The sequence below is a fragment of the Phyllobates terribilis genome, unplaced genomic scaffold (genome assembly GCF_046119375.1).
Source record: "Phyllobates terribilis strain yellow unplaced genomic scaffold, ASM4611937v1 Scaffold_1__5_contigs__length_1240528914, whole genome shotgun sequence".
NCBI classification, from domain to species: Eukaryota; Metazoa; Chordata; class Amphibia; order Anura; family Dendrobatidae; genus Phyllobates; species Phyllobates terribilis.
Genome location: NW_027362761.1, coordinates 860,274,555 through 860,298,251, shown reverse-complemented (window position 1 = coordinate 860,298,251; position 23,697 = coordinate 860,274,555). Strand labels below are relative to the sequence as shown.

The 23,697-nt window shown below is 44.9% G+C and overlaps 1 protein-coding gene across 2 annotated transcripts in view; it reads left to right on the top strand.

The window, feature by feature from the left end:
* Window positions 1–23,697, top strand: part of EMCN (endomucin) — a 237,336-nt gene that overhangs the window by 199,621 nt on the left and 14,018 nt on the right. Inside the window, exon 10 of one of the 2 annotated variants that reach the window (XM_073655378.1) lies at window positions 3,243–3,267. The exons of the other annotated variant lie outside the window; for it this stretch is intronic. Coding sequence (XP_073511479.1) covers window positions 3,243–3,267 — 25 coding nt within the window. The remainder of the gene's footprint in view (window positions 1–3,242; window positions 3,268–23,697) is intronic. 2 annotated transcript variants of the gene reach the window in all.

Sequence of the window (23,697 nt, the reverse complement as noted above, 5' to 3'; positions counted from 1 at the left end):
TAAAGTGATGTGGGAGCTGTGTAAGGCTCTCCAGATTACACAACTCAATACATCAGTGTACCATCCGCAGACGGACGGCCTGGTGGAGAGGTTCTATAAGACCCTAAAGTCCACGCTCAAGAAGGTCCTGAAGAAGGATGGCCGAGACTGGGACTGTCTACTCCCCTACGTGCTATTCTCAATTAGGGAAGTTCCCCAGGCCTCTACGGGGTTCTTGTCATTCGGGCTGTTATATGGACAGCATCCTCAGGGACTTATGGACATTGCAAAGGAGACCTGGGAAGCCGATGTAACACCCCACCGGAGGATCATCAAGCATGTGGTCCAGATGCAGGACCGGATCGCGAGGGTGATGCCGATTGTGAGAGACAGTCTCCTTCAAGCACAAGAGGCCCAGTTAAGGATCTACAATCGGTTGGCAAGACTGAGACAGTTTAGCCCTAGAGACCGGGTGTTGGTGTTGATCCCCACGGTGGAAAGCAAGTTCTTGGCCAAGTGGCAATGGCCATACGAGGTAGTCGTAAAGTTGAGTGACATCATCTATAAGGTCCAACAACCAGGGAGAAGAAAGCCGTACCAGATATACCACATTAACCTGCTCAAACCATGGTGAGACAGGGAACTGGTCGAAGCTACATGCCTGGGGGCCCATCCTGAAGCCAGGGTCAAGGATGTCACAGCGGAACCGGGACCTGTTTTTGGAGCTGCCAGGTTGTACACAGGTTGTGGAGCATGAAATCCTCATGAAACTGCATGTGAGAGTGAGCCAAATGCTGTATGGGATTACCGAAGCCCACTGTGAGGTGAACTCCAAGGAGGTGAGGAGAATGTTGAGCCTGGGCATCATCGAGGAGTCAAAAAGCGGCTAGTCCAGCTCCAATGTCTTTGTGCCGAAGGTGGATGGAGAGTGGTGTTTCTGTAATGACTACAGGAAGCTGAATGAGGTGTCCAAGTTTGACGCATATCCAATGCCCCGGGTTGATGAGTTCATTGAGAGGCTAGGGTCAGCCAGATATATCACCGCCCGGGAAGCTACATGGTAATGCAGATGCCCTGTCCAGACTTCACTGTTTTGCAAGTGAAGATGCCAAAACTCCCAGCTGTGGGCGGAGGGGGATATGTGACAAAATTACTGGCAAAGTGCTGGAGACGAGGTATGTTTCACTGAGGCTATTGGCTTCAGTGATTTGAAACCCAGAAGTTTTGCTCCAGCACACTAAGTGTTGTAAGGGATTAAGCTGCCATTTTAAGGTCTATTTTTTTTTAGAACAACCATAGAGCAGGTGGGAGGTGGCAAAGGACTGTGCTTTGTGTTGCCACTTTGTTTTGGTTGTCCTCTTTTGCCCAAAGGGCCGTGTTTACTTTGATGGACTCTGTTGGTTTATGCCGCATTCTAATAAACCAACAAGAAATTTAAAGAGACAGCGTTCTTGTGTCTATCTCCGTGTGCAGCTTAGTGAGCTGATCTACCACAGTATGTATAGTAGGAAATGTCATGCAGCATTGCTGATTAGGTAGAGGGATGCACAGCACATATCTTGTATATGGGTGCATTTTGTTTATCTAGATGATATTTTTAAAAACAGGGTATGTTAGGAAGTTTAAAGGGGTTGTCCATTCTAAAACGAAAAGTGAGAAGTCACTCTGAGACGGCTTCTGCCCGGGAGTATGCATGTTGCATACATCACCACTGTTTCCGGCTCAGAAACTGGTGAATTCTCACAATGCACAGTGTGTGTGCAGGGAGGATTCACAAGTCTGCAGTCACTCAGAGTGACTTCAGACTTTTCATTTTAGACCGGACAACCCCTTTAAATATCCTAACATACCCTGTTTTTTAAAAATCGTCTAGATCAACAAAATGCACCCAAATACAAGGTATTTGCTGTGAACCCCTCTACCTAATATGCAATGCTGCATGACATTTCCTATTGTACATACCAAGGGCAAAACTGGCAGCCTGGCACTGCACAGCACCCAACCTCCTGCTTCCCACTGAATGGCACTTGTTTTCATTTATGGGGTATTGTATGCTGCAGCACAAGGGCGGCAGCATACAATACACAGCATACTTCTCCCACTACACATGACGCATACATCACCGCCGATCCTGGCTCAGGCATTGGCGAATCCTCCCAGCAGACAGTGCATGCACTGGGAGGATTCACAAGTCTACAGACTCTCAGAGTGACTGCAGACTTTTCATTTTAGACTGGACGACCCCTTTAAGAAAATAAAGAGCAGGTAAGCATTATATACAAAGAAGTGAAGTTATAAGGCTGAAACTGGATTTGTACTTTTTACAAAATTCTAAAGTATTCTACGTTGAAGGCAGTTAAGTGATTCAGACTCAAAAGCCAAGTGCCATTGAGTTCTAGGCATGATTTCAACTGCCAGTCATATGACTGCAGACCAGATGCCAACTTTCAATACTTCTGTGACATCCCAGATGCATTGTAGAATCTGTAACTATTAACAGCTAGGATGCCAAAATGGACAAATTATGTTTCGAATATGAAAAACCACAAGTTTGATAGTGAGTGTAAATTATTTTTATATATTTTTATAGGTTCCCTTTTATTTGAAAGGGAACTTGTCACCAGGTTTGATCGATATGAGATACGGCCACCACCTTTCAGCCCTCATATACAACATTATATAATGCTGTATATATGCCCCCGATCCGACCTACAAGACAAGCAAAAGAGCTTTTATTACACTCACTTGGGGTGTCACTGTTATTGGTCCTGCGCCTCTCTTCTTCTTGCGATGCCGCCCTCCTTCTTGCTTCGTGTGGATGACGTGTCCCTACATCGTCCACACAGTCTCCCTGGTATTGCGGTCCTGCACAGGTGTACTTCTCTGCCCTGACAAGAGGAGAGCAAAGTACTGCAGTACGTAGGTACCAGGAAAGGTCAAAGAGCCCTGGCACATGTGCACTGAAGTACTTTATGCTGCCCTAGTCAAGGCAGAGAAGTACACCTGCGCAGGAGTGTGATGCCGGGGACATTGTATGGATGACGTAGAAACGTGTCATCCACACGAAGCAAGAAGGAGGACGGGATCGCAAGAAGAAAACCAAGACCAGCAACACCCCTAGGACCGGACTTCCCCCCCTTGTCTTGCAGTTCAAATTGCTTGTCTTTGCTTGTCTTGTCATATTGGTCAAACCTGGTGACAGGTTTGCTTTAAGTTTTACCAGATAATGAAGTAGGAATTTCTGACAATGTCTTCTCTTTTAGCTGCTGAGAACAGTGAAATAAAAGTGTAAGTATCCCGCTACCAGAAATATATTAATATGTATCATTAACTGAAAACAAACCAGAAGAGAATGTCTTTCTGAACCGTCTGTCCATGAACATCACAAATGTCAGTGGATCTCATACATTAATATGTATGTGATGGTTGAGTGAGGAGTCATTTTTTTGTTACACTGACATGAAAAAAAGTTTATTACAATTATTTTTAGAGATTATGCAATAACTTTCACTAATTTACAGCGATAGATCGGCTTTTATCATTAGCTTCACTACAATACTAATCAGCGACTGACACATAAAGCAAAGGGCCCAGGGCCCTCATGCATATACATAAACTAATCCACATAATTTTATATATATACACTGCTCAAAAAAATAAAGGGAACACTCAAATAACACATCCTAGATTTGAATGAATGAAATGTTCTCATTGAATACTTTGTTCTGTACAAGGTTGAATGTGCTGACAACAAAATCACACAAAAATCATCAATGGAAATCAAATGTATTAACCAATGGAGGCCTGGGTTTGGAGTCACCCCCAAAACTAAAGTGGAAAAACTCACTACAGGCTTATCCAATTTTGATGTAATGTCCTTAAAACAAGTCAAAGTGAGGCTCAGTATTGTGTATGGCCTCCACGTGCCTGTATGACCTCCCTACAACGTCTGGGCATGCTCCTGATGAGGTTGCGGATGGTCTCCTGTGGGATCTCCTCCCAGACCTGGACTAAAGCATCCGCCAACTCCTGGACAGTCTGTGGTGCAACATGACGTTGGTGGATGGAGCCAGACATGATGTCCCAGATGTGCTCAATCGGATTCAGCTCTGGGGAACGGGCAAGCCAGTCCATAGCTTCGTTGCCTTCATCTTGCAGGAACTGCTGGCACACTCCAGCTACATGAGGTCTGGCATTGTCCTGCATTAGGAGGAACCCAGGGCCAACCGCACCAGCATATGGTCTCACAAGGGGTCTGAGAATCTCATCTCGGTACCTAATGGCAGTCAGGCTACCTCTGGTGAGCACATGGAGGGCTGTGCCACCCTCCAAAGAAATGCCACCCCACACCATTACCGACCCACTGCCAAACCGGTCATACTGAAGGATGTTGCAGGCAGCAGATCACTCTCCACGGCGTCTCCAGACTCTGTCACGTCTGTCACATGTGCTCAGTGTGAACCTGCTTTCATCTGTGAAGAGCACAGGGCGCCAGTGGCGACTTTGGCAATTCTGGTGTTTTGTGGCAAATGCCAAGCATCCTGCACAGTGTTGGGCTGTGAGCACAACCCCCATCTGTGGACGTCGGGCCCTCATACCACCCTCATGGAGTCGGTTTCTAACAGTGTGTGCAGACACATGCACATTTGTGGCCTGCTGGAGGTCATTTTGCAGGGCTCTGCCAGTGCTCCTCCTGTTCCTCCTTGCACAAAGGCGGAGGTAGCGGTCCTGCTGCTGGGTTGTTGCCCTCCTACGGCCCCCTCCACGTCTCCTGGTGTACTGGCCTGTCTCCTGGTAGCGCCTCCAGCCTCTGGACACTACACTGACAGACACAGCCAACCTTGCCACAGCTCGCATTGATGTGCCATCCTGGATGAGCAACATTCAAAAGTGACCAAAACATCAGCCAGAAAGCATTGGTACTGAGACGTGGTCTGTGATCCCCACCGGCAGAACCACTCCTTTATTGAGGGTGTCTTGATAATTGCCAATAATTTCCATCTATTGTCTATTCCATTTGCACAACAGCATGTGAAATTGATTGTCAATCAGTGTTGCTTCCTAAGTGGACAGTTTGATTTCACAGAAGTTTGATTTACTTGGAGTTATATTCTGTTGTTTAAGTGTTCCCTTTATTTTTTTGAGCAGTGTGTATATGCCTGTGCACATTGCGCACACTTATATAGAATGCACACATCACATGCATTTACACTTTACGTACACATTACACATTCATATATAAAATATGCACACTTACATGCACATATACTTGCACATTTATATGTACACATGTACATGCATGTACACATTACTCCCATATGTACACATTATATGTGCATTTATAAAATACTCAGAGACACATGAATATTCACAATAAATACACATAGAGATATTTATTATGCTCACAAATGTACATTGTGCACACACATATACACATTACATAGATGTACACACGGATAAATAATATAAGCACATGCACATTACACATGAATGTACACAATACAAGCACACATACCCTCATCACATTGTTCATACTATACACTGTGTGCAGAATTATTAGGCAAGTTGTATATTAGAGGATTATTTTTAGTATTGATCAACAACTATGTTCTCAATCAACCCAAAAGACTCATAAATGTCCAAGCTTAATATGTTTGGAAGTTGGAGTGTTTTTTTTTTTAGATTTGGCTATCTTAGGAGGATATCTGTTTGTGCAGGTAACTATTACTGTGCAGAATTATTAGGCAACTTAATAAAAACCAAATATAATCCCATCTCACTTGTTTATTTTCACCAGGTAAACCAGTATCAGTGCACAAAATTTAGAAATAAACATTTCTGACATGCAAAAACAAAAACCAGAAAAATTAGTGATCAATATAGCCACCTTTCTTTATGATGACACTCAACAGCCTTCCATCCATAGATTCTGTCAGTTGCTTGATCTGTTTTCGATCAACATTGCCACCACAGACTCCCAAACACTGTTCCGAGAGGTGTACTGTTTTCCCTCCCTGTAGATCTCACATTTTATGATGGACCACAGGTTCTCTATGGGGTTCAGATCAGGTGAACAAGGGGGCCATGTCATTATTTTTTCTTCTTTTAGACCTTTACTGGCCAGCCACGCTGTGGAGTAGTTGGATGCATGTGATGGAGCATTGTCCTACATGAAAATCATGTTTTTCTTGAACGATACCGACTTCTTCCTGTACCACTGCTTGAAGAATTTGTCCTCCAGAAACTGGCAGTAGGTCTGGGAGTTGAGCTTCACTCCATCCTCAACCCGAAAAGGTCCCACAAGTTCATCTTTGATGATACCAGCCCATACCAGTACCCCACTTCCACCTTGCTTGGGTCTGAGTCCGAGTGGAGCTCTCTGCCTTTTACTGATCCAGCCTCTGGCCTATCCATCTGGCCCATCAAGAGTCACTCTCATTTCATCAGTCCATAAAACCTTTGAAAAATCAGTCTTAAGAAATTTCTTGGCCCATTCTTGACGTTTTATCTTATGTTTCTTGTTCAAAGGTGGTCGTTTTTCAGCCTTCCTTACCTTGGCCATGTCCCTAAGTATCGCACACCTTGTGCTTTTTGATACTCCAGTAATGTTACAGCTCTGAAATATGGCAAAACTGGTGCGAATGGCATCTTGGCAGCTTCACGCTTGATTTTCCTCAATTCATGGGCAGTTATTTTGCGCCTTTTATGGCCAACACGCTTCTTGCGACCGTGTTGGCTATTTGCCATGAAACGCTTGATTGTTCGGTGATCACGCTTCAAAAGTTTGGAAATTTCAAGACTGCTGCATTCCTCTGCAAGACATCTCACAATTTTGGACTTTTCGAGCCCGTCAAATCTCCCTTCTGACCCATTTTGCCAAAGGAAAGGAAGTTGCCTAATAATTAAGCACACCTTATATAGGGTGTTGATGTCATTAGTCAACACCCCTCCTCATTACAGAGATGCACATCACCAGATTTACTTAATTGGTAGTTGGCTCTTAAGCCTATGCAGCTTGGAGTAGGACAACATGTATAAAAAGTATCATGTGATCAAAATATTAATTTGCCTAATAATTCTGCACACAGTGTACATGTGAACATTAATCAAATATATACAAATTATGCATATATAAACATAGGGCCTGATTCATCAGATTGTTTACGCCAAAATTCGGGGGTAAAACACCTTGAAATGTCTAAAAACTTTTGCTTGACTCAAAGTTGCTGTCACGTTGCTCTTGTCTGACAACCTGGGACCAGGGGCTCCTACGCTGTCCCTAACACTAGTGGCTCCCTATCTATCCCTGCTCCCCGGTTTACTTCTGATGGTGAAGATTCTGGGGCCACGTACCCTGCTGTTCTCATGAGTCAGCCCTTATCTGTCCCCTCCCCCACCCAGGGAAGTGGGGAGGAATAGTGTATGTATATACACAAACCAGACAAACAAGGAAGGACGTGCAGGGGCCTACAGGGTTGTGGCAAAGCTGCCCAGTAGATTCTTCATAATTTGTTCCACTTTACACCAGAGATGTACTACAATCCTTGATTGGAGTAACATTGGCTGAGACACATGGCTGTTGTAAGATGCATCTAATTCATTAAAAGTTATATGCCACTCAAAGAGAATTTGTCACCAATTTTGCTACAACATCTGAGAGCAGTTTAATTTAAGGGCAGAACCCTGATTCCAGCATTGTATCACTTACTGGACTACATGTTATATTTTTTTTATTGGATCACACTTTTATCTGCTGTAGATCTACCTGTTCTCTAAATGCTGAGCTCTGTATAAGCCTGGCCCACACCACTGATTGGCTGCTTTCTGTACACTGCACTGTGCATAGGCAGAAAACTGTCAATTAGTGGTGGCATCGGAGTTATACACAGCTCATGAATATGGAGGACAACATGGCAGCAGCCTTATTAGTCCTCTAGTTGTAATCTTCTGATAAAAGAGAGATTTTATCAAAACTACTGCAAGCAGCCTAGTAAATGACACTGAAATCAGAGTTTCTGTCTCTACTTTATACTGCTCTCAGATTAGATGGCAAAAACCTTGTGTCAGATTCCCTTTAATTAAGTAGTCGCATCTTTTTCCAGCTTCATTAAGACTGGTGTGTACAATGCCAGTCTTAATAAATCGGTACCATATTTCACATTTATGCACAAATTTACAAATATAAATATATAAATACATATGATGCACATATACATTACATATGCATTGAGCACATATATATGCACTATATACACATTATCATATAAATACATATACAGTTGTGCTCAAAAGTTTACATACCCCAGCAGAATTTTTCCTTTCTTTGCCTTATTTCAGAGAATATGAATGATAACAAAAAACTTTTTCTCCACTCATGGTTATTGGTTGGGTGAAGCCATTTATTGTCAAACTACTGTGTTTTCTCTTTTTAAATCTTAATGACAACCAAAAACATACAAATGACCCTGATCAAAAGTTCACATACCCTGGTGACTTTGGCCTGATAACATGCACAGAATTTGACACAAGTGGGTTTGAATGGCTACCAAAGGAAACATTCTTACCTGTGACCTGTTTGCTTGTAATCAGTATGTGTGCATAAAAGCTGACTGAGTCTCTGGGATCCAGACAGACTCTTGCATCTTTCATCTAGTCACTGACATTTCTGGATTGTGAGTCATGGGGAAAGCAAAAGAATTGTCAACAGATCTACGGGAAAAGGTAGTTGAACTATATAACACAGGAAAGGGATACAAAAAAATATCCAAGGAATTGATAATGCCAGTCAGCAGTGTTCAAACTATGATTAACAAATGGAAAATCAGGGGCTCTGTAAAAACCAAACCACAGTCAGGTAGACTGACAAGAATTTAGGCCACAACTGCCAGGGAAATTGTTTGGGATGCAAAGAAAAACCCACAAATAACATCAGCTGAAAATCAGGACTCTCTAAAAACTAGTGGTGTGGCTGTTTCAAGATGCACAATAAGGAGGCACTTGAAGAAAATTGGGCTGCATGGTCAAGTCACCAGAAGAAAACCATTACTGTGCAAATGCCACAAAGTATCTCTCCTACAATACACCAAACTTCATAGAGACAAGCCTCAAAACTTATAGAACAAGGTAATTTGGAGTGATGAGACCAAAATTTAACTTTTTGGCCACAACCATAAACGTTACATTTGGAGGTCAACAAGGCCTATGATGAAAGGAACACCATTCCTACAGTAAAGCACGGAGGTGGATCGCTGATGTTTTGGGAATGTGTCAGCTACAAAGGCACAGGAAACTTGGTAAAAATTGAAGGAAAGATGAATGCAGCACATTTGACAATAAATGGCTGCACCCAACCAATAACCATGAGTGGAGAAAAAGTTTTTTTGTTATCATTCATATTCTCTGAAACAAGGCCAAGAAAGGGAAAATTCTGCCGGGGTATGTAAACTTTTGAGCACAACTGTATACTATATGTATTCACACATACTCCCAATTATATAAATAATACACACCCCTATCAATTACTTATGTAAGCATTAGCACACTATCAAACAACACATCTTCATTGATACATGCATTCATACATACATACAGATTAACAGTGATATATACGGTTGTGCTCAAAAGTTTACATACCCTGGAAGAATTTGTCCTTTCTTGGCCTTGTTTCAGAGAATATAAATGTTGACAAAAACACTTTTTCTCCACTCATGGTTATTAGTTGGGTGAAGCAATGTATTGTCAAACTACTGTGTTTTCTCTTTTTAAATCTTAATGACAACCCAAAACATCCAAATGACCCTGATCAAAAGTTCACATACCCCAGTTATTAATACCGTGTATTGCCCCCTCTAACATAAATGACCGCTTGAAGTCTTTTGTGGTAGTTGTGGATGATGTTCTTTAATTTCTCAGATGGTAAAGCTGCCCATTCTTCTTGGCAAAAAGCCTCCAGTTCCTGTAAATTCCTGGGCTGTCTAGCATGAACTGCACGCTTGAGATCTCCCCAGAGTGGCTCAATAATATTGAGGTCAGGACACTGAGATGGCCACTCCAGAACCTTCACTTTGTTCTGCTGTAGCCAATGACAGGTCGACTTGGCCTTGTGTTTTGGATCGTTGTCATGTTGGAAAGTCCAAGTACGTCCCATGCGCAGCTTCCGGGCTGATGAGTGCAAATTTGCCTCCAGTATTTGCTGATAATGTGCTGCATTCATCTTTCCTTCAACTTTTACCAAGTTTCCTGTGCCTTTGTAGCTCACACATCCCCAAAACATCAGTGATCCACCTCCGTGCTTTACTGTAGGAATGGTGTTCCTTTCATCATAGGCCTGGTTGACCTCTCTCCAAATGTAACATTTATGGTTGTGGCCAAAAAGTTAAATTTTGGTCTCACCATTCCAAATTACCTTGTTCCAGAAGTTTTGAGGCTTGTCTCTGTGTTGTTTGGCGTATTGTAGGCGAGATACTTTGTGGCATTTGCGCAGTAATGACTTTCTTCTGGCGACTCGACTATGAAGCCCATTTTTCTTCAAGTGCCTCCTTATTGTGCATCTTGAAACTGCCACACCGCTAGTTTTCAGAGAGTCCTGATTTTCAGCTGATGTTATATGTGGGTTTTTCTTTGCATCCCAAACAATTTTCCTGGCAGTTGTGGCCAAAATTATTGTTGGTCTACCTGACTGTGGTTTGATTTTTGACAGAGCCCCTGATTTTCCATTTGTTAATCACAGTTTGAACACTGCTGACTGGCATTATCAATTCCTTGGATATTTTTTTGTATCCTTTTCCTGTGTTATACAGTTCAACTACCTTTTCCCGTAGATCTGTTGACAATTCTTTTGCTTTCCCCATGACTCACAATCCAGAAACATCAGTGGCTGGAGGAAAGATGCAAGAGTCTGTCTGGATCCCAGAAACTCACTCAGCTTTTATGCACACACACTGATTACAAGCAAACAGTTCACAGGTGAGGATGTTACCTTTAGTAGCTATTCAAACCCATTTGTGTCAAATTCTGTGCATGTTATCAGGCCAAAGTCACCAGGGTATGTGAACTTTTGATCAAGGTCATTTGGATGTTTTTGGTTGTCACTAAAATTTAAAAAGAGAAAACACAGTAGTTTGACAATAAATGGCTTCACCCAACCAATAACCATGAGTGGAGAAAAAGTTTTTTTTGTTATCATTCAATCATTCTCTGAAACAAGGCCAAGAAAGGAAAAATTCTGCCGGGGTATATAAACTTTTGAGCACAACTGTAAATACATACTGTACATACACATAATTACAGACACATATATGCTGTACACCTGAATATACCCTGATACATGCACAGCTACATAAAGTGACATATAATGATATACACACAGACACACTCCATACTACACACACAAGGTATTTTACACACACTGTCAATGCTACACACTCACATTCACACATTGCATGTCACACACATACATACTGTATGTTACACTCACACTATTTGCTACACATACTGTACATTACACACACTCTGCATGTTACACACATACTCTCAATGTTACACACACTCCATGCTACACACACTGTATGTTATACACTCTCCATGTTACACACACTGCATGTTACACACACAAAATGTATGTTAAACACACACACTAAGCAAGATCAACATACAGTATATTATTCAGAAAATACTTTTAGTATGAGTGCAGAGAGCTGGTCCATCCTTTTGAAAAACAGGAAAACAGCAGCAGGAGGGACGTGCACAAACTGAGCCTTTCTAAACCGTCTGCTTTGAGCCTTGCAGACTGCAAGACAGATGTGAACACAGATTTCAACAGTTTTTGAGAGTGAATAATCAGTGCATGAGACAGGGATGACTGACAAGGGGGAAAAAAGGATATTGTTCCATTTATTTTTAAAGAAGCCCTCCCATGAACTTTCTCCCATCTCTAAACCAGTGTACACTAACAAGCAAAAGAGTAACAATGTTTTGAACTTTTCACTTTCAGGCTCCATATCTCACCATACACTAGTGCATTGAACGTGATCCTACCATCATTGTATAGACAATCATCTTGGTTATCTCATACATAAATTTTTGTACAACGTATTTTGTAAATCCACCTTTGGCTTTTAACATTGCCTGAACCCTTCTGGGCATGCTCTAAATCAGATTCAAACATGTCTCGACTAGTGTTGAGCCACCCCCGTAGTGTTCGAGTTCGGTTCGGTTCGTCGAACACCCGTGTGTTCGCCGAACTGTTCGAAGTACATATAGTCATGTGAAAATAAAAGAGGTGGAGGAGTAAAAGGAGGGGGAGACACAGATATAGGCATGTCATGCCCTTCTAAAATCCAAAAAGTGAGAAGCCGACACGGCCAGTCCGTTCCTGCCCATGCCACCTCCGTGTCGCCGGGTTTGTGCCAGAGCCGCGGTGGACCCTGACGGCCAGCCCCCCTCTCCTAATACTGGTGCCTGTCCGCTGGTGGGTCGAGCCCCCCGCGGTGGGGGGGGAGTAACATCTGCAGAAGAAAGACCATCTTCCAGCCAAACTAACATGTCGATTTCTTTTCGTGGACAATGTGATACGATCCCTTTGTTACGGACACGCCCATCGCTACAAATTCCAGATGAGGCACAAAAACAGCAGGTGCTTCAGCGGATATCAAGTGCTCCTTCAAGTGGGCTCTCCTCCACCTCAACTTCAACATCACAAATACTCCAGTCCTCAGAGGTGTCACCCCAATCGCACTTGCTTCCTCACAGCTCCCAAGTCTCCAGCTGCCCGTCTGAGTATGGGGTAACACAGATGGTTGAGTCTGCACAGCTGTTTACTCATACTATAGCCTGGGAAACGGAGGTCTGCTCCAGAGCTTCTGTTAATCCAGACGAGGAAATGATCTGCACTGATTCCCAGAATCTTTATAAGTCGGATCCAGGACCAGATGAAGAAGGTTCTGAGCATAATGTAGACCCTCGTTCCCAAACTGTAACTCCTGTTGGTGGAGACAATGATGAAGACGATGATGAGACTCAAATACCTGATTGGAGCGACAACTTGACTTTTCGGTCAGGGCAGGAAGAGGTTGGCTTTGAGGACGACGGGTGTGATAACACACAGGGTGATGATGACAAGGTTGGAGATCCCACTTACTGTCAACCCACAGTCAGCCAGTCGATGAGGTCACCCGGGCCTTTGCCTGACCTTTGGGATGTCGCGGTGGTCGGCTCCCTGGCCCGTACCCTGGGGTCACTCTTTAAAAGGGTGGATAATTGTTAATTTTATAAGAGTTTGTGACACCACCTGTGGTATCTGGTGAGAAACACCAGCGCTGCAGCAGTCCACTGAGGCCCGTGATAAGGCAGCTCGATGGTATAACTCCCCACAGGTGGAGCTAGGTCTCAGGGCAGCGTATGCAGGGGGAATGCAGGACAGGCGAGACCCAGCTGGGTCAGAGCAAGAACGGAAACGGACACGGTAGTCACTTCAGTACCTTTTACTGGAGGAAATTCAGGCACATCCTGGAGCACTGTAGGGTGAAGGGTGCATATCAGGATCCTCCCCAATGAGCGGGTGTAGGGCCTCCTGTTTCTTGCCTCTGCGCAGTAAGTTTCTGACCTGCCTGGAGCTAGGCCTAACTTTGTCTCTGTCCTGCGCTGGCTGACCTTGTGGTAGGGCCTTCTCTTGAAGTTCACGCTCCCAGTATGCGGGGCCTAAGCGTCTCCTGGCTCTGTTACGTATCAGCACCTTAGTGATCCTGGGACTTGTAGTTCTCCAGGGATTCCGGTTATGCCTTACTGGGTCATAGAGATCCCGGTAAGCTCGGATCCGGTGTCCGGTAAATGCTTCGGGGTGAGCTGGTTAAGCTCCTCTGCCCCTTATGTACTAACTCGCCACTCGCCTTCGGCCTACTCGGGCCCTCAATAGGCTATACACACTAACGGCAGCTTGCCGCGCTTCACCGATCTTATGACGCCGGCACACCTTAAGCTCTATCTGGGCTCCCTGAATCTAGCTAGCAGGAGCCTCGTGCTCCACTGCTGAACTATTAACTGAGTTCTCTAGACTAGACTGAGCTCCACTGCAGACTGACCTCTCTTAGGCTTCTCTACTGCAGGAACTCTTCAGAGGAACTGAACTGCCTAGCTCCACCTTCCCTATTTATATCCCTAATGGGCTCCCTCTGCTGGTCTGAGGTGGAAGGTGGAGATGTGTGAATGTTTATGGGGGCCTCTTGTGGAGGATTCCATCAATACACTCTTCTAGGATCTGTGATACCAAGCGCAGCGGGGCGTCGCAGATGCTATTGACGACGAGGTTAGGTTGCGCCTTCCTGGACAGAGACGGAGTACTGGAAGCACGTCAACAACTGCATCCTCAACCACAACTCCGCCTCTGACCACAAGTCGTAGTGGATCTTCAGGTCGCATGGGCTCTAAGCCTTGCATAGCCTGGGCATTTATTCAGATTGATAAGGATGACCCAACTCGTGTTATCTGTAATATTTGTCACCAAAAGCTAAGTAGAGGCCAAAAAATCCATAGTTTGAGTACTTCATGCATGTACCGTCACATGGATATGAAGCATAAGTTACAGTGGGAAGCTCACTGTGCTACAATGCGGCCTAGCAGGCTGGGCCAACCACCGTCTGCCCCATCTTGTGCATCCGCGGCCTCTTCATCCTCTGTGACTGGGGGGACAGCAGTCACACATGTTTTTGGACGCAGACCTGCCACCTCTTTACCTGCAACAGCCAGTGTGATTGGCAGGTCGTCAGTTCATTGGGAATTGGAAACACCTGCTGGTGTTGAGAGCTCTCTGACATCGAGAGCACCACCTTTGGATCAAGGCAACCTAACATGTCCACCTGCATCTTCCTCACAGACCGGCAGTTTGCCAGGGACACCCTACTCAACCCCGTCAAAGCACAACAGCCAGCCCTCGGTCCCTCAGATGTGGACAAGTAAAAGACCATTTCCTCCTAGCTATGAGAAAGCTAAGAGGTTGAATTTCACCATCTGCAAGCTGTTGGCTACAGAAATGCTGCCTTTCCGCCTGGAGGACACAGTGGATTTTTGAGACCTTATGTCCGTCGCAGTGCCCCAGTACCAGATGCCCAGTCGGCACTACTTCTCAAAGAAAGGTGTGCCTGCGCTCCACCAGCATGTCGCACACAACATCACCGCTTCTTTGAGAAACTCTGTGTGTGACAGGGTGCATTTCACCACAGACACTTGGACGAGTAGGCATGGACAGGGGCGTTACATGTCGCTGACAGGGCACTGGGTAACTATGGTGACAGCAGGACAAGGGGCTGCTGTCCAAGTCTTACCGTCCCCGCGAGTTGTACGTCAATCCTCTTTATCTAGAAGTTCCTCCACTGCTTCTGCCTCCTAAACCTCCTCTCGGTCCTCCACCTGCACCCAAAGCCTGTCTGGTAATGCCACCTGCTTTCTAACTGCGCACCTCCTTACTATGCTGGCAGCAGGGCTCAACGGCATCAGTGTTTACTTTGAAATGTCTGGGAAATGTGAGTCACACAGCTGAGGACTTGTGGTCAGCTCTGGAGACCCAGTTTCATGAATGGTTGTCTCCACTGGACCTGCAACCAGGGAAGGCCGTGTGCGACAATGCTGCAAACCTGGGTGCGGCCCTTCGCCGGGGCAATGTTACACACGTGCCTTGTATGGCTCACGTGTTGAACCTGGTTGTCCATAAATTTTTAGCCCACTATCCCGGACTAGATGGCCTTCTGCAGAGGGCACGGTCGCTGTGTGCTCACTTCCGCCGTTCGCATCCCGCAGCTCAACGACTTACATCTCTACAGAAGTCGTTGGGCCTGCCAGTTCACCGGCTGAAATGCGATGTGCCGACACGGTGGAATTCAACTCTGCACATGTTGCAGCGACTGTGGCAGCACCGACAAGCCCTGGTGCAATAGTTTCTGACGTATAGCCTGGGCCAACGAGATCCAGAGGTGGGGCAAATCACACAGCAGGAGTGGTCTCAGATCAGGGACCTATGAAGTTGACGCGCCCCCTGGGCCGTGGGGTACCCGGAGCCGGGCCGGTAGACGCTGGGGGTTGTAGTCACTGTGGCGGTGACCCGGTCCGTGACCCAGGGCGGTCAATCCAACGGTAATTTGTATATATGGATTTTATAATGTCCGACTACGCCACCTGTGGAGTGTGGCCAAAGGGGCCGCCGCTGCGGAACAGTCCTCTGAAGCTGGTGGTTTTGCTGCAATGGTATTATTACTCACCACAGGAAGAGTGTAGCTTCAGGGCAGTGTGGGTGGATGATGGTGGTTGTAGTGCAGGGAGTCAGTAATGAACACAGAGTCCGTGTGATGCAGTCCCAAGATCTTTACTCACAGTTGTTGCAGTCCAGATTACAGGTACCAGAGCTATCTCACCCGTCGTGCTGTGCGTACTCAGTGAGGGGCTCAGTCCACCCCCAGATAGCTCCGGAGTACTTAGCAGGACCCCCTTCTGTGTGTCCTTTCTCTGGCCTTCTCCCTGCACCTCACACCCAGTGACACTTCTATCCGGTATCCTCGGGCCTTGGCGGGCGACTTGTGTTCCGTCCCCTGGGTCCTATGTGGCTACCTTCTTAGTGAGACTGGTGTGGACTTTTGCCTGCAGTACATGAAATGCTGCAGCCTCCGGTTTCTAGTTGAGCCTTGCTGTTTCTCCTCTAGTTGAGGGACCGGTTCCCCTTATCTGGCCTGACCCCTCTACCTCCTGGTAGCAGCGGGAGTACAGGTGGCCTTCTGCACGGCCCGTAGCCCTAGGGTCCCTTCGGTTCCTGGAGCCTTCCTGCTCCCACTCCTCTCTTCTCTCCTTCAGTCCTGGGCCTCCCAGGCTAGGCCCGCCTCCGGAGCAGAGCTCATGCCGAGCCTCTGCTCCTGTCACTTTTCCTCCTCTGACTGGCTTGCTCTTTCTAAGATGGCTTCCTATTTATACTCTACCTGTCATGTGCTCCCCTAAGCTGCTCCCCTAAGCACCCACTACATAGGATCCTCCCACCAGCTAGGGACCTGGGACTGTGCTCTCCCTTAGGAGCAATCTCGCCCTAACCCCACTGCGGGTATGTGTTGGATGCAGGTGTTAGGGTCCCGAGCCATACGCCTTCCTTACCTGAGGGTGAGATACCACACCTCTGGGTGAGATGCAGTAACTCTGTGGTGACTGCACCCTCAGGGGCGCCACACACCTTTCTGCACAGTTTTGAAATGGCGACGAAGATGTTTAGTGCTGACGACGATGCCATTATCAGCATAACTATTCCGGTGATTTACATGCTGGAGCACACATTAAACAGAATTCAGAGTCAGGTGGTCGGACAAGAGGAGGTGGAGGAAGTAGAGGAGGAGTCGTATGCGGAAGGGATAACATCTCCAAGGTCCAGACGGTTGGCAGCACCAAGGAGGCAGGCATGGGAGGGTGGGGGAGAGGGATTAAACAGGGCGCATGATAGCAGCCAAACTGTTGAGGAAGGTGCAGGAGCCGAGGAAGAAGTGGAGGATGAACTGGCGATGGGCATGGAAGACTCATCAGATGAGGGAGACCTTGATCACATTTCTGTTGTGCGAGGTTGGGGGGAGAGGGCAGAGGAAAGAAGCATGATTCTTACCTCGCTACCAACACAACAAGGACTTGGTCCTCCTGGATGCGCAAGACACATGAGTGCCTTCTTGCTGCACTACCTGCAACATGACCCTCAGATTGCAGAATTCGAAGTAATCTCGACTACTGGGTTGCCACACTCTTAGATCCCCGGTACAAAAGTAAATTTGCCGAAATAATTCCTGCCATAAAAAGGGATTGACGCATGCAGGAGTATCTGCAGACGCTGTTGCAGAATCTTACATGTGCTTTTCCAGAAAACACCAGTGGTGCACGAAGTGAATCTCACAGTTCTAACTTGCCAACCGCGGGACTGTCGAGTCTTCATCACTCAAACCGTAACAGTAACACAGTATCTGCTGGTAACGGCAATTTTGTGAAATCGTTTCACCACTTTTTTAGACCATCCTTTGCAAGGCCACAGGAGACAAGAAGTCTGACACATAGTCAATGCCTAGAGAGGATGGTGCAGGAGTATCTCCAAGTGAACATCGAAGCCATGACTGTGTCACTGGACCCTTGCTCATTTTGGTATTCCAATCTGGAAAAATGGCCGGAGCTCGCCACTCACGCCTTGGAGATCTTGTCATGCCCTGCAGCCAGTGTTCTCTCTGAACGTGTGTTCAGCGCTGCTGATGGTGTGCTGACAGATAAGCGCACGCGGCTGTCCACTGAGAATGTAGACAGACTCACGTTCATAAAGATGAACAAATCATGGATTCGCAAGGACTTTTCTAATCCTGTGTTATCCTTGGGAGGCTAAAAGCTTGAGGATTTGGTAATATCACCTCACCAACCGTTTTAAGCAACTGTGGGGCAATTGATGCCACTTAACCCTAGAACGCATGACCATAAAAATCTACACTTTCATATACCTGGGGCCTTTTAGGCCCGTGTGCAAATAACATTGAATAACTCAAACTCAAATGACAAACAACTATATACATGAAGAATACCTAGAGTTTCAAAATTCTAACTAAAGTAATCTTGCAGAAAATAGAAAACAATTAACAGGGCGGGACTACGAGGCCCCAGGTATGCGTTCTAGGGTTAAGTGGTGTCTGTGCCACAATTTTGGGAAAAAATGGAAACTCTTTTTGGAGTCCCCTTGCTGTGTCTTACGTGACGTTGGCATCGTCAATTCCAGGTGGGTTGGGTCGCTCCCCCCCCCCTTTTAACTGTAAGAAACTACATACACTATGGCTTGGGGTAACACAGATGATTGAGTCTGAAGAGCTGTTTACTCAGAGGTCTGCTCCAAATCTTCAGTGTCTGCTAGTCAGCGTAGAATTTTTAACTGCATCTAGCCTAGGCAATACTTTGGGCGTAGTAGCCCAGCTGCGAAGCAAGCTGCACCGCCTGCGTATCTAATAAGAATTTTTAAATGCATCTAGCCTAGGCAGACTGTGGGGACCCCCAACAAAACCCAGACGCTCAGCCCCCCTACCGCCCCCCTTTCCTTGACAATACAATAATGTAACTCTTACAACTGGATGGATGAGGATCGGTCACAGCTTTATTAACTCTTTATACTCATTCCATTAGAAAGACATTTTATTTCTAAAATAATTCAGCTTGTTGCAGCATGCCCTGGGTCTCCACTCCGGCAACTTGGCCAACAAGTGTAACTCTTCAACATGTCCTTTCTATTTCCAGGCCACGGAGGATCCTGCGTACTCGTATGCAGGACTCTGACCCCCACCCATCACTCTTAACACTTGTTCCACTCCGTCCTGGAGTCCTGACAGGAATATGTCCAGTCCAATATCCATTAAGTGAACACCGTCGGGCCGTATGAGGCCTGCTTTATCTCCTTCCAGTTGTCGGTGTCGTACCACTACACCGCCTCTGTCTCTTCTAAATTTTGCCATCCGAATATTTATTACCCGCCTTGTCCGTTCGATGGCCGTGATGTCTCGCGCACCTTGCCATACCGCTATCGGCACAATCTCTGACCATACTATAGCTAGTTTTGTGAAAAATTCTCTGAAGCGCTCAGTGTCTAGTTTCATTATTGCCATTAGTTATGCGCTCATGTGATGACCTAGGTTGTTTCCCCCGGCCTGTATAACTAAGATGACCAGACATCTTGCCTCTCTCCCTACCTTGATTACCTCCATTAGTACCTGTGGCCATAGCAGGCCTCTAATACCTCTCCAGTTGAAATATGTGTTATGAAACTCTAATTTCCTCCCGCCTGGGCGGACTTTCGCCCTTTAATCTGCCCAATATATATACGAGTGGCCTATCACCCACACTGTTGGCTTAGCGTCACCTGTAAAAGAAACAAACCACGTTAGGATAACAAGTCCGGTCTTATGTATCTTGCCAAACACGTGGATCACCATCTCTCTATCCTCTGAACTTCCGTTTCTGACAGTCCTGCTCTTGCTGCTTCTGTGGCCGCGCCTATGCGGAATGAGTGTGTCCCGTAATCTTTGGGGTGGTTCCCTGCCGATGTTATGCATTTATTAAATATAGCTTGGAACTGGTATCTTGATAATGGCGTCCCATCAATGTGTGATAGGAACAAATTACTTTGTGATCTGATGGTTAGATATGGTTTTACTAATGTTACCCGACTCAGTGTACCGTTTGTGGGTTGTAGAAGTACCCAAGTGCCCCTGCCCGCTGGAACCATTTTCGATTTGTGTATGCGTAGACGTATTGCATTATTGCCTATGACTACGTCCTGGTGTAATAAGGTGCTAATAAGGTGCTAATTTTGGATTGAGGGACTAATTCGCTTATGCATAGCGCCCCGAAGAAGGCGATCACAAATGCAGTAGACAGTAGTGTTGCTTCAAATTGTGAGTGTCATGTTAATGGTGTTAGGGATATGATGTGAGAAATCAGTTTTAGTGACACGGGACGGGACGTCTACACTCCTGACTTGGCTGACCCCTTTTCCACCCTTTTATGGATTGTCTGATGATGAATCTTTGTCACATCTCCCCAATTCAGTAGTTGGAAGTGAAATGCTACTCCGGTCAGACACCGCTGCGCTGACGCCCCTGATATGCCCCTCATCATTAGCTGGTGGAGAAATTCTATGGTGACTTGTGATCTGGCTTGTTCACATTGGTCAACCCGTCTGCCTGCTACTAGTCGTGTCCACTCTTCCCATGCCTTACCGTATGCTTGCCACGTCGACGGGGCAACTGACGCTCTGATTAATGGCATCAACTATTCGCCACTAGATCCCATAGGGAAGGTGGGCAACTGTTGTCCCAATGGGTGGGCATTGTGGAAGAGCTCTGTGAAAATCTGCCAATTGAATTGTTATAAAGCGTTAGCAGCAGCTTTAGACCCCTCAGCATAGTGGCTAGCGCGGACCCATACATTGTGTTTTAGGCACAGGAATGCTAGCCTGGGTAGTAGGCCTAGCACTGGGAGAGACGATGATGCCATCTTATTAATGCAGTGCGCTAAGCTGGTGTTTTTTGTTATGAAGCGTATATTTTTGTAAGCCAGGAGCGCGCCCCATATTTCTATTGCTACCACTATTGGGAAGAAAAATTATTTTCAGGGCTAGATGCAGCGAAAAATTATTATTAATTGAAGAGCTGGTGGAGCTTGGTATAGATGGCCTAATACAATGAGACCCACACACTGCTAGAAGGCCAAATATTTTTTCAGAGTTAGATGCAGAAAAAAATTATATTCAGTTTGCAACCAGATGGAGGTCAGTATAGATGGACTAATAGAACAAGTCCCACACACTGCTAGAAGGCCAAATATTTTTTCAGAGGTAGATGCAGACAAAAAATTATTTTGAATTTGCAACCTGATGGAGGTCAGTATAGATGACTAATAGAACAAGTCCCACACACTGCTAGAAGGCCAAATATTTTTTCAGTGCTAGATGCAGAAAAAAATTATATTCAGTTTGCAACCTTATGGAGGTCAGTATAGATGGACTAATAGAACAAGTCCCACACACAGCTAGAAGGCCAAATATTTTTTCAGAGGTAGATGCAGAAAAAAATTATATTCAGTTTGCAACCTTATGGAGGTCAGTATAGATGGACTAATAGAACAAGTCCCACACACAGCTAGAAGCCCAAATATTGTTTCAGAGGTAGATGCAGAAAAAAATTATATTCAGTTTGCAACCTTATGGAGGTCAGTATAGATGGACTAATAGAACAAGTCCCACACACAGCTAGAAGCCCAAATATTTTTTCAGAGGTAGATGCAGAAAAAAATTATATTCAGTTTGCAACCTGATGGAGGTCAGTAGAGATGGACTAATAGAACAAGTCCCACACACAGATAGAAGGCCAAATATTTTTTTAGAGCTAGATGCAGACAAAAATATATTCAGTTTGCAACCTGATGGAGGTCTGTATAGATGGATTAATAGAACAAGTCCCACACACAGCTAGAAGCCCAATATTTTTTCAGCGGTAGATGCAGAAAAAAATATATTCAGTTTGCAACCTGATGGAGGTCAGTATAGATGGACTAATACAACAAGTCCCACACACAGCTAGAAGCCCAATATTTTTTCAGAGGTAGATGCAGAAAAAAATATATTCAGTTTGCAACCTGATGGAGGTCTGTATAGATGGATTAATAGAACAAGTCCCACACACAGCTAGAAGCCCAATATTTTTTCAGAGGTAGATGCAGAAAAAAATATATTCAGTTTGCAACCTGATGGAGGTCTGTATAGATGGATTAATAGAACAAGTCCCACACACAGCTAGAAGTCCAATATTTTTTCAGAGGTAGATGCAGAAAAAAATATATTCAGTTTGCAACCAGATGGAGGTCAGTATAGATGGACTAATACAACAAGTCCCACACACAGCTAGAAGCCCAATATTTTTTCAGAGGTAGATGCAGAAAAAAATATATTCAGTTTGCAACCTGATGGAGGTCTGTATAGATGGATTAATAGAACAAGTCCCACACACAGCTAGAAGCCCAATATTTTTTCAGAGGTAGATGCAGAAAAAAATATATTCAGTTTGCAACCTGATGGAGGTCTGTATAGATGGATTAATAGAACAAGTCCCACACACAGCTAGAAGTCCAATATTTTTTCAGAGGTAGATGCAGAAAAAAATATATTCAGTTTGCAACCAGATGGAGGTCAGTATAGATGGACTAATACAACAAGTCCCACACACAGCTAGAAGCCCAATATTTTTTCAGAGGTAGATGCAGAAAAAAATATATTCAGTTTGCAACCTGATGGAGGTCTGTATAGATGGATTAATAGAACAAGTCCCACACACAGCTAGAAGCCCAATATTTTTTCAGAGGTAGATGCAGAAAAAAATATATTCAGTTTGCAACCTGATGGAGGTCTGTATAGATGGATTAATAGAACAAGTCCCACACACAGCTAGAAGCCCAATATTTTTTCAGAGGTAGATGCAGAAAAAAATATATTCAGTTTGCAACCTGATGGAGGTCAGTATAGATGGACTAATACAACAAGTCCCACACACAGCTAGAAGCCCAATATTTTTTCAGAGGTAGATGCAGAAAAAAATATATTCAGTTTGCAACCTGATGGAGGTCTGTATAGATGGATTAATAGAACAAGACCCACACACAGCTAGAAGCCCAATATTTTTTCAGAGGTAGATGCAGAAAAAAATATATTCAGTTTGCAACCTGATGGAGGTCTGTATAGATGGATTAATAGAACAAGTCCCACACACAGCTAGAAGCCCAATATTTTTTCAGAGGTAGATGCAGAAAAAAATATATTCAGTTTGCAACCTGATGGAGGTCAGTATAGATGGAATAATACAACAAGTCCCACACACAGCTAGAAGCCCAATATTTTTTCAGAGGTGGATGCAGAAAAAAATATATTCAGTTTGCAACCTGATGGAGGTCAGTATAGATGGATTAATAGAACAAGTCCCACACACAGATAGAAGCCCAATATTTTTTCAGAGGTAGATGCAGAAAAAAATATATTCAGTTTGCAACCTGATGGAGGTCTGTATAGATGGATTAATAGAACAAGTCCCACACACAGCTAGAAGCCCAATATTTTTTCAGAGGTAGATGCAGAAAAAAATATATTCAGTTTGCAACCTGATTGAGGTCTGTATAGATGGATTAATAGAACAAGTCCCA